Genomic DNA, 12,765 nt, shown 5'->3' with positions numbered 1-12,765 from the left:
ATTTTATAATGTATCAGAAAGAAATCAAATTATTACATTTGATTAATGCAAGAAAGAGACACGAACATTGAATGATAGCTCGAATATCAGTCGGAGTTAAAATGTATCAGACATGTAACCCTTCTTTGATATAGAAATAAAAGGAAAGGCACAATATACATCAATGAGAAGGCAACAAAACTGGTTTTATAAACTATAACATAAAAAATAACATTTAGATGGTAACCAAACCAGTTCTAACCAATAAACAAGAGGAAATAACACATGTCAAGTTTTTAATTTCTCTGTCTTAACAACTATGCCATACATATAAACAACTGTTAATTGTTACAACTATCAATAAGGAAACAGTACAGTAATTGTAAAATTGTTGCAGTCCAAAATTGTTCAGGTCTTAAGTGACAATTCCACAACTGTTTCCCATTTCTATGTTTTACAGAAGAGGAAAAAAAATCATATAGATAGATATAAATTAGAAGATGTGGTATGAGTGCCAATGAGACAACTCTCCATCCAAGTCTCAATTTGTAAAGGAAAAACCATTATAGGTATAGAGCTGAAGAATGATTAAAGTTCAAATAATAAATTATGTGAACTCCTGAGAAGGCCTTTCCTGTATATAATTCACATCATGGCATTACATGGCATAATATTCGTAAAATATAATTCGCACAGAATGCTAATTTCTATACTAGAAAGCTAGAAAAGAGAATACTTTGACCTCTATAACTTTTTTTCAAGTTGATGCCATGATGGTACTTTTGATCATAATGATACGGTAACAACTGATCATTTTGAGTATTAGAACTTTAATAAAACTGCTTACTTTGATATAAAACTCTTTATGGGTGAAATTAAAGCTAAAAACGTAAATGTCAACTGTAGATTTGATAGGAAACAGTAGCAAAGAATTTGTTATATAATAATTTATCAATGTTTGAGAAAAAACATTATTAATGCAAGACATCATACATTTTCTACATCAATGCAGGACTTTGTTCTGTTTTAAATCATGCATTTTCTACATCAATGCCAGGACTTTGTTCTGTTTTAAAATTCAAACCCATTAATGTTAAAGTTTAAACCAAGTAAACTTTAGAAAGGGGATTCAATAAAAGTCTTAAATGTTTGTAAGATAAATTCAAAGTAACCCAACAAACTGTCAAACTGAATTACTAGTTGTTGAATTATGAGTTTGAAAGTTCCATTGGTATCTTTGGCCCCTCTTTTGAAATAAGCAATTATTAGTCCATATAGACAGGAGAGAAAGGAAATGTTTGTAAGACAAAATACATGAAAAGTGACTCAATAAATAAATAAATAAACAGACTCAATGAAAACAAGACTAAGTAATCAGAGTTAATGTACAGATTTGATAAGACTGGACAACTGCATAAAGTATGTAAGATCCATTGAACACAATACCTAAATACTAGTAAGCGTTTAAAGACTTGACAAGACTCAGGAAACCGATCCATTGAACACAATACCTAAATACTAGTAAGCGTTATAAAGACTTGACAAGACTCAGCAAACCGATCCATTGAACACAATACCTAAATACTAGTAAGCGTTATAAAGACTTGACAAGACTCAGGAAACCGATCCATTGAACACAATACCTAAATACTAGTAAGCGTTATAAAGACTTGACAAGACTCAGCAAACAGATCCATTGAACACAATACCTAAATACTAGTAAGCGTTATGAAGACTTGACAAGACTCAGCAAACCGATCCATTGAACACAATACCTAAATACTAGTAAGCGTTATAAAGACTTGACAAGACTCAGCAAACCGATCCATTGAACACAATACCTAAATACTAGTAAGCATTATAAAGACTTGACAAGATCCAGATTGAGTAAACTTTATTTCACTCAATGAAACACATACAGTATTTTGATTGGTAATGATTTCCAAGTCAGAGTTCCATCATAGTTTAATGGCAGGTAAATGTCAGTGTTACAAGGACTTCATCAGACTTAACACCAGAGAGGGTTAAATTTGTGTAACAGACTCAATGATACCAAACACTGCAGAATCATGATTGAATGTTTATTATTCAAGATTTTTATTAATTCATAAACTTCAAATTGACACTACTAGCCTACTGAGTAGCACCAGACTGACAAACTGTTAGAACAAACACAATCAACAGACAGATAAAATGATTGTTTGTGTTGCCGATGAGCAAGAGTCATGAAGGATTTTCTTGAAGAGTTTCTCTTATGTGGAATGAATAGAAATTTTTTTACATTATTGCCTTCTCACCTAAACATGGAGATCTAAAAGCCATTATGTGGTCCTAGAAATTGCAAAACTTAACCTCTTCAATCCATTCAAAATGATGTTCATTGTATTGATAAAAGACAAATTAATATCATCTGGCCACTTCAATGCAGAAACAACATTTGGGTTGTCACTAGGATATCATTTACATATGTAAGTCGACTTATTTGACCTAGAAGAACAATTTTATACCTGGTTTTTGCTGAATTAAATACGAACCTTATCAACAATTTGTTTACCTACATCAACCTTTTTGGATAAGACATTGTATCAAAATATCGAAATATCTTTTTGGTTAAGACTGTGGTTCATATCTAAATATTAATGATTAGATAAAAATCAACCAAAAGGACAGTTTTTGCAATTCTTCATTCAATGAGAGATGAAGTCCTGCAGCAAATATGTCAGACAAAATACACAAAGTAAATACTGATGATGATTTTATTTTGTAGATTTAAAATTTTAGATTTTTTTTCTCAAATTCAAGAAGGATCTTATCATTCCATTTCATTTATTAGGCAATACAAAAAGCACCTTTTTTATGGATGTACATATGACAAGAAGCTGTATTTTGTAGCTCTTTTAAAGCATATCTGATAGGCTTTGTGAATGAAAGGTACATGTAGCAATAAATATTGTCAGAATTGAAGATCACTTCTATCAGATTTACCTTTGGTATTCTTTCTTTTTTTTGGGCCCATTTAAGGAACTATAGTGCTATTTCAACTATGTATTTAATTATCCCTTTTCTATATTGGATTCTAAATATATGTATTAAGTATTTAAGTATTTCAACTTTCCACATTTTCTTACAAATAGAAAAACAGTATTCTGTAAAATTTAATTATGCAATTGAAATTGTTTAAAGATTGTAATCACAAATTGCATGTTTTTGCAAGTATTTACAAAGAGATGTATTTTTATTTTTCATGTTAAACAGGAATAAGGTTACAAATTGCATTATAAAATTTGTTATTTTTTTCTGCATAACAAAACCGACTTTATGTGAGTACCTTGAACCACCCCTATAATGAAACACTGTTATGTAATTTATTAAGTACCTTTAGGTATATATTTTCATAATCCAAATGGTAAATTTAGTTGGGATAAAGAAATTAATACTTTAATCTGTGCTTGAGATTTTTCTATTTGAAGGTTTGTTACAAAGAGCTAGTGAATAAATCATGGTCTAGGTTGACTGATCTATACTGTAATAATACGGGTTATACAATCTTGGAGAAAGGGACTGATTTGTAGTAACAACAAACTTCTTCTTAAATACATATATAAATAAATAAAATATACACGGTTGTTATAGTCTAGGCCAACTTTTTACTTAACTAAAAAATAAATGTAAAATCTTTTATTGAGCAATATATTTTTGAATATTCTTTTTCCAAAAGAAGATAACACATAAGTATTTATGTTAGCATGTGTTATAATTTATTTAAAAAAAAATAGCACTACATAAAATATTTGTTTACATAATCTATTAGAAATTTAATAAGAACAAAATCTCTTATAAGCTAGTAAAATAGTCCAAAATACACTCAACAATAAAATTTCCATGGAATAAAGAAGTTGGTTAAATATATATCAATCCAAAACATATCTCATATATCTGAAATGGTTAGTTTCAATTATTTTAACACAAATATACATTTAGGTTGAAAGGTTCAACTATTACCTACTGGTTCAAACATAAGATTTATGACATTAAAGATATGTAAGGGTTAATTTGTTTTTCTACAGATATAAGTTTACACAATTCAACTTTTCCAGAATTTAGGAAAAGTAAATAAATATATATATGTTCAAATAGTTTTTTAGCAACTAAGTGTCAAAATTCCTATATTCCCTTACTCTGGTAACACAAATATATTATTACATATGCTTTGCATGTTAATTATGAGTCTAACAATTTCTTTACCCCATACTCTAGGAGGGTTATAAATATTTTTATTATTTTTCTTAAATTGCAACTTTGTTTTTTTTACTTTTTTTTATACGTTTTTTACATTTGGCTTATTATGAAACTTGTACAGAAAATATGGCAATATATTTTTTTATTTTTTGTTGTTGAAAATATTTGGCCTTACCTTGGAGTAACGGGTAGTAGGGTTGCCCTACTACGAGGTGTTGGAGTGACACTGGCTGAACGTTCTGTATATCCTATTCTGCCTTGCCCATAAGGCCTCGGGTTAGATCCAACTATTTCCAAATGTAACATGACAAAATTGTCCCTTACTACCTGTCAATCACTTTCATTGTTTCTCTCGTTATCGAGAAAATTAATTCAAATATATCCTCAACCTCGTCAGAAGAGTTTTCAAACATGTAAATTTCACTATCATCACAAATTAGTTCTTCCAATACAATCCAATTTTACTTCAGCATTTATTCCTACATGATTAAAATCCAATCAAAAATACATACAGTTCTCTGAGAAAGACATGATTTAAATTCCACTATCTAGGAAATTTTAATAAAATATCGCTAGTCTGTTACTGACATTTATCCCCAAACAGATACATATTTGAAACTTTTAAAAATAAATTTAAGTTGTATTAGTAAAATGATTTGTAGAATATTGCCACTAATCTTTAGGTTATAGGTAACTATTGTTCTTCTTTCTACCTGATTAATTCAACAAATTCCTACTGAATGGAACCAAGGCTCCTTAAAGGTAAACACACAGGTAAACATAGATCTGTCAGGGCTGGCAGCACCTCTCTATGTTAAGCTATTTAACTGGAAAAAATCCTATCTGATTGTCACATGGCAATATATAGTCCCGTCCTCATATGGTCTAAACTCCCGTATTAAAGATACAGTGTTAATCAATTGAGAGCTGCTTCTCCTGTGCAATAACTTTGTATATTGACTTATAAACCAATAAAATGTGAAATAAAAGTAAAAGTGTCAGCTATAAACTATATCTCTTTGCATAAGAAAAGCTATGTATAGAAATGTTTGGTTAGTAGCCAGTCGCTTTGATGTTTAACTTCTTTTCATTTCACTGAAAATGTTGTAAAGAAACTTATCAATTTTTCTACATACATAAATTAGACAATAAATTCTACAAAAAGTTTGTTAACATAAGATTTTTAAAAATTCAATTGAAGTGTAAAAGGCATATCATTAAGTTTTTCTTTTTATTCTAATAAGTTACCTTTTCATTAATCTTTTGTAAATGTATTTGTTTGACTGATAAAAGCTAAAGGATTACCTATTGAAAAAAAGTTTTAATATTTTTCATCAATTTTCCACTTCAGATAAAACTAAGCTTTGGATTTCAGAAGCACTTAACATGCTCAACATGTACATGTATATATTTATGAAAGATTTTCAAATTTAAGAAGTATGTCCAACTATTTCATTGAAAACATTTCAATTTGTGTAGAAAATAACCATAAAACCGAGAATAAAGACAGGGAATATGCCAAAGAGACAACAACCCAATCAAAGGGCAGAAAACAACCGAAGGTCACCATTTTAATGTGTATAGTAATGAACTACTGTATAGTGATTTCAAATTCAAGACAACTTATACTATTATACCTAGAGACAGGGTCATATATGGCAGTGGCGGATCCAGGGGGGGGGGGGTTCCGGGGGTGCGCACCCCCCCTTTATTTTTGCCGATCAATGCATTTGTATCGGGACATATGTTTTGCACCCCCTGCACCCCCCCTTTGCCCTGGGTTAGCACCCCCCCTTTCGAAAATTCCTGCATCCGCCCCTGTATGGTGATGACATGTATAATGTGTTTCCCTAGTGTGACAAGAATATCTGAAGCTTACTTAAATACAAATTTTTCATTCTTAAGTTTACCCCGGCCAGAAATAGAAAACATGTAATAGGGGGAGCAGCATTCTGCAAATTCTAATGAAATAGATGTAATTGGTTTTCAACACAATTTTAACAGATTATGTGTAATTTCATAATTTCAAACAAAAGTTCTAATGTACACTTGTAAAACCAAGTTACTGAGAAGAAAATCATTTTTCTTATGACTGATTTAATATACCATAGTATCCCAAGGATGCCATAAAACTTTATCCAATAGGAAATTATTGTTCAATCCCTACTCATATTAGCAACAAGCAAAATAAACCACAATATCATAAAATATGGATGCTAAAATTAATGCCAATCCCAAAGGCTTTAAATATCTTAGATTATCCATGTAAATAAGCCACTTATATGGTAATAAAATTAAAATTGAGAATGGAAATGGGGAATGCGTCAAAGAGACAAAAACCCGACCATAGATCATGTCTGTCTGTATCATATGTAACTTTAATGGTAATGTCTGTATCATATGCAACTTTAATGGTAATGTCTGTATCATTTGTAACGTTAATGCTAATGTCTGTTACATATGTAACTATCATGGTAATGTCTGTATCATATGTAACTTTAATGCTAATGTCTGTATCATATGTAACTTTAATGCTAATGTCTGTATCATATGTAACTTTAATGGTAATGTCTGTATCATATGTAACTTTAATGGTAATGTCTGTATCATATGTAACTTTAATGGTAATGTCTGTATCATATTTAACTTTAATGCTAATGTCTGTATCATATGTAAGTTTAATCTATTCAAATTTAAAGGACTGGGAAAATGTCTTAAACCAGTGGAGGATCTAGAAATTTTCATAAGTGGAGGCCCACTGGCTGCCTAAGAGGGGGCCCGTTTCTGTCACGATAATAAACCAAATTTTTTTCTCAAAAGGGGGGAGCCCGATCCTCCTGCCCCACCCCCACCCCTTAATCCGCCTCTGAAAACCTTAAATACATGTAGTATACAATGTAAAATTTCAGTAACAGGATATATATACGCATGTATATATATAAATATATATATAGACGTGAACCTGAAGATAAAACTCCCTATCAAATAGTTCATGATCACCAGTCATCATGGATTTTCAAAATTAAACATACAATTTGGAAGAATCAATGTGCTGTCTCCGTTGTTAAACGTGCTGACCGTACTGTGAATTACCTGAGCATTTGGAGTTGTCTCCCATTTACTTACTTTCGTTTTTGTTTACATCATGGACACCGCATGGAAATTTGTTGCTATATGCAGCACAGTGTAAGTAATATACGACATCATACATTTATTTGAACTTCTCTTATATGGACAACATCGGTCATATGCATAATCGGTATAAATTATGCTTCCAATGGACCAGGCAACCGAAATGCTACCGTTCAGCAGCCGACCTACTTTGAACCTACGAAAACTTACCACAAACTATTACCGGAGTATACTTACCTTATAAACAGTCCTACACATTGATTTATTATACTTACCTGAACTATTTACCCGATTTTTTGTGAAATATTGTGACACAGTGGAACTCTGTTGAAAAAACAATCTATGGAACGCCAATTTAACACTAACAGTTTACAAAATATAGACATTTGCTTGATTGTGTGTTTTATAAATGAAAACGAGTATTTTATGTTTACTTATGATGTTCTTTTTATTGGAAAATGACGCAGTCATTGTTCCATAACTGCCGACCTGAACTTCATTACATTGCTCTGACTACCGCGCTTGGTTTCGTATTTCCTATTTTCCAAACAAACTGGAATCTGCTTGTGTTATCATTATGCATCATTGTGTAGTATTAAACCAGCCAGGACCCAGTTTACACTGGTTTTTGCTTGAATTCCACTACACTCGAACAAAGTGTTGTAGTTTGACGGGAACCAGTTTTAGAATTTGTAAACTACAAAACGTAATCGGTTATTGTTCATTCCGTTTTGGTGTTTCATACCGACTTATATGGTTTGAATAAGCTTAAGACCATTCAAACATTAATGTGATAGGTATATTAAAGATTGTTTTACAAAAGGATTGAACTGTTTTACTTTCAAAGTCGTACTATAGGGATATCTGTCATATACGGATTTCCACTCTCACCGGTTAATTTCTTCTTTTACACGTGCTTTGGAAACTTCCTGTTTAATCGCAAGTTTTAAAATTGTTTTTGAGTGAATTAAACTTATTTTAACAATCATGAAGCGTTCCAGAATCATTTTAAAGCAGTTTCTTCTTCTCTTTGATGATGGAAAATAGGTTTTCTCAAGAAAATACCGCAAACGATCGCAGAGGAATTGAAACGTACAAGTCAAGTCCGGCACCTGGTTAAATTGGCATCTAGTCAAATCGGCACCTATTCGACGTCAATTCAGCATCCAAAAATATTTGATATAATATTTTCTATTCAATTAATTAATTACTGTTACCAAGTACATAGTGAATATGTTGTTGTGTATTTTGGTAAACCACGAAACGAAAGTGAATATGTAGTGTATAAAGGTAAACAACGAAGCCCTTACCAAAGCTGTTGTTTTAACAATTAGACAATTTGTGTAATTGTAAAAACAAGTCAATTATTAAAATAAAATGGAAAACTATGAGTCCCTTTCAATAAATCAAACTTTCATGCCAAATAATTAGCAAATTTAAGGTGTTTGTTTTTCAGTAAAGTTTAAACAGCATTAAACCAACAATCCTGTAAAATGCTCAACTGGTTAAAATAATGCAGAAAAATACACAATATCTCATGTATTAGTCCAAATAATTATGACGTCTGGCAAGGCTATTTTATTATTTTTCTGGGACGCCTTCCTACGACGTTCAGGTGCCAATTTAACTAGGTGCCAGTTTGACTAGAATTCTTTGACAAATGTTTGAAACTATCTGAGTTTCATTAGACCTTTGATAGCAGTAACAAAAAGATTATTTACTTAATATTTTGTGGGAGAAGGGGGTTCAGACTGTGTGGCATCAGGTCTGTTTGTGCCCAATACATTTTCGCACCCTACACGTTCGCACATTCACACTCTACTCATTCACGCCCAATTTTAATTCAAATTCAAGTTGAATAATTGGAAAATTATGGTTGTTGTTTTAAATTGCTTTGGTGTAAATACTGAATGTATTAATAGCTTGGTATGAGTAAAACATTGAAGATTTTAAAGGAAAAAACACAAAAGATAATTGTTTTTAACAGCTTGGTCCCATTGATCTGAAACAACGAAACAATAAAACATAGAAACCAAAATATAGCAATCCACTAATATAACCAAAACATGATAAAATTTATTCAACACGCAGAAACAAACATAGTCAGAATCTCACTTCATTTTGAAACAAGTCAATGAAACAAGTTATAGCAATACACTAACCAAAACATGATTAAGAGTTATTCAACACAAAATAAAACGTTGACAAAATACCACTTTATTTAGAAAGGATTATTATTATTTTTAGCAATACCTTATCCAAAACATAATTAAGATTTATTCAACACCAAAAAAAAATTGCTGTCTCACTTTATTTTGAGACAATGACAACAATTATACTTATAAGAAAACACTTGCTTACATAGTTATTAAACACAAAACCAATTAAGATTGGGTGCGAACATGTAGGGTGTGAAAGTGAAAGGGGTGAAAATGAGTGGGCGCAAACGTGAATGGAAGCGAACGGACTCAGATTCAGACTATGTACCAGTGAGAAATATACAAGCCTTTCTACGGTATTTATTTGTACAATTCAGCTAGTCTTGACCTATTCTTTTGTCTTAAAAAACCAGCCAGTTGTCACCTTCACTTCACACACACACACATATACGAATATCAATTATATGCTTACGATACATGTTGCATTGTTAAACTAATTACGGTATGTGAAAATCAAGACTTGCATAAAAACTATCCCAATATTAGAGACAGTGGCGTCATTTTTCTTCAGAGCTTTCAGCTCTTTGATATTTTGTAGCTTTTTACCATAAAGTTTGAGGAATAAAGCATTTAAACTCAACTGGTTAGCTTACTGTTATTGCAAGCGACTTTGTGACAGACAGTACAGTAAAAAGACTTTTACACATATAACAAGGAACCAGGTCAGGAATACTATACAGGAAGGGACTATTTGTCAAGCCTACACAGTATTTTTGGAAAATCAAAATGGCGGATTCAGGAGACAAAAACACTAAAAGAGATAGGACTTTAACAGACAAAGGAGAAGACTTACATCAGTCTAATAAAGCTGCATATTTATCAAAACTACAAAAACTGTGGACCAATATCGAAGCATTGATTTCTGATATAGAAAACCAAACAACGCTTGAATCATTACGTGTTTTAAACGATAAATTAAATTCCATATATGTCAAATATACAGCCACCTCACAAGAATATACAAACTTTTTAGTACGTACAAAAACTAACGAGAGTCAAAAGGAAGCTGAATACCTGATGGATGTCATCAAATCTCACAATATGGTAATAGACAGTGCTCTGAAGCAAATATTCACGAAAACTAAAACATTCACTTTGCAATCAAAAGCATCCTCGCATAGATCAGGTAGGAGCAGTGCTAATTCAAAGAGAAGTTCCATTTTAGTTCAAAAACGTGCGGAACTTGAGGCATCAAAGACAAAATTAAAGTTTGCCGAAGAAGAGGCAAAGATACACAAACAAAAGGCTATGATTGAGGAACAGCAGGAGTTATCAAATGCTAAAGTGTCTAGACAAAAAGCAGAGTTACAGGTTGACTTAAATATGCTTGTTCAAAAGAAGGAAACCGAAGCAGCCAAAGTCGAGCTGGAAGTTTACGAGGCTGAAGAAGAAGTTCGTAGTGGTCTAGCACTTAGTGAGTACGATGTCAACCAAGATATTAATGTTGTTGAACGTACGAATAAATTTGTTGAGGAGCAAGTGAAAAATACTGTAAATCAGCCTACAGAAAGAGAGGATTTAGTCACACCTATTCAAAGACAGTATCCTGACTTCGTACCAACTCCACGTAATTTGATGCATACTGCTCGTGTTCCACCTGCAAACACAGAACAATCAATCACTTCAGAGTTTACCAGATTCTTACTCAAGAAGGATCTACTACTGACCCGTCTCAGTAGTTTTAACGACAGACCAGAATTTTACACACTATGGAAGTCTACATTTCTTAGTATTATGCAAGAGCTAAGTGTTAACACCAGTGAGGAACTAGATCTTTTGATAAAGTGGTTAGGACCGGAATCCAGTAAAAATGCAACAAGTATTAGAGCTTCAAATCACAGTGATCCACAAAGAGGACTCAAAAGAATCTGGGAGCGCTTAGACGAAAGATATGGGAGTCCAGAATTAGTAGAAGCTACACTAAAGTCTAAATTGAAGAACTTTCCTAAACTAACAAACAAAGACCATAAAAAACTTTATGAATTAGCAGATATTTTGGGTGAAATTGAATCTACTAAATGCAATGAAAAGTACAGCTCATCATTAGCTTACTTCGATTCTTCTACAGGAGTTCTGCCAATCGTTAACAAGCTTCCTTATGGGATTCAAGAGAAGTGGACCAATCATGCAGTGATATATAAAAAGAAGAATGAAGTCACCTTTCCACCTTTCTCTGTATTTGTGGAATTCATCAGAGACATGAGCAGGATTAAAAATGACCCTTCTTTCTTCTACGAGACGACAAATCAGCATGATAAAACAAGTAGGACGTTGCCAAGGAGCACAGCTGACAGGTCCTTTATTTCAACTAGAAAAACAGATGTCTTACCGAACTCAGATTTGAATAACAACAGTATTGAGAAGAAATGCTCATTTCATAAAACGGGCGGTCATACACTGAACAATTGTCGGGCATTTAAAGCCATGTCTATAAGTGAACGTAGGAAGCTATTAAAGGAGAACGGGATATGTTTCAGGTGCTGTGGCACGAGCAACCACATGAAGAAAGATTGTAAGGAGAGTATAAAATGCTCAGACTGTGGAAGTGAAAGACACGCAACAGCATTACATATAGAAAAAGGAACACAATTGTCTTCTCCTGTTTCCAATCACGAAGGGGAGATTGAAAAAACAGATGTGTCATCCAGATGTACGCAAATATGTGGTGAGGGTTTCAGTGGGAAATCGTGTGCAAAGACATTGCTCGTAGATGTTTACCCAGATGGTAAGCCAGAAAATGCTATAAGGACATATGCAATTCTAGACGACCAAAGTAACAGGTCGCTAGCCAGGTCTACATTTTTTGACATTTTCGGATTGAACGGAAGTTCTATGGAATACACTTTATCTACATGTTCAGGAAGTACTGTCAACACAGGAAGGAGAGCTTGTAACTTTATTGTGGAGTCATTAGATAGACAATCAAAGTTAGAACTCCCAACATTGATAGAATGCAACCAAATACCTGATCAGAAGGACGAAATTGCTACAAAGGAGGTAGCACAGTCATACGCTCATTTACATGACATTTGTGGATTTATTCCGAGTTTGGATGAAACTGCATCAACCCTTCTGTTGATTGGAAGGGATTTACCAGAGGCGTATCACGTGTTTGATCAACGCATTGGTCATAGGAAATCTCCATACGCCCAGAAATTACCATTAGGATGGGTAATTGTTGGAGAGGCATGCTTGG

General features: G+C 32.7%; 1 protein-coding gene across 2 annotated transcripts in view; it reads right to left on the bottom strand.

Annotated features, from left to right (window-relative positions):
- LOC143046088 (protein FAM149B1-like) overlaps positions 1-12,765 on the bottom strand; it is an 83,235-nt gene that overhangs the window by 61,508 nt on the left and 8,962 nt on the right. Inside the window, exon 1 of one of the 2 annotated variants that reach the window (XM_076219073.1) lies at positions 4,394-4,973. The exons of the other annotated variant lie outside the window; for it this stretch is intronic. Coding sequence (XP_076075188.1) covers positions 4,394-4,524 — 131 coding nt within the window. The 5' untranslated portion in view covers positions 4,525-4,973. Of the gene's footprint in view, positions 1-4,393; positions 4,974-12,765 lie in introns of those variants that run through there. 2 annotated transcript variants of the gene reach the window in all.

This window comes from Mytilus galloprovincialis, chromosome 9 (assembly GCF_965363235.1).
Source record: "Mytilus galloprovincialis chromosome 9, xbMytGall1.hap1.1, whole genome shotgun sequence".
Classification (NCBI taxonomy): Eukaryota; Metazoa; Mollusca; class Bivalvia; order Mytilida; family Mytilidae; genus Mytilus; species Mytilus galloprovincialis.
The sequence above is the reverse complement of the archived record's forward strand: the minus strand, read 5'-3'. Positions and strand labels throughout refer to the sequence as shown.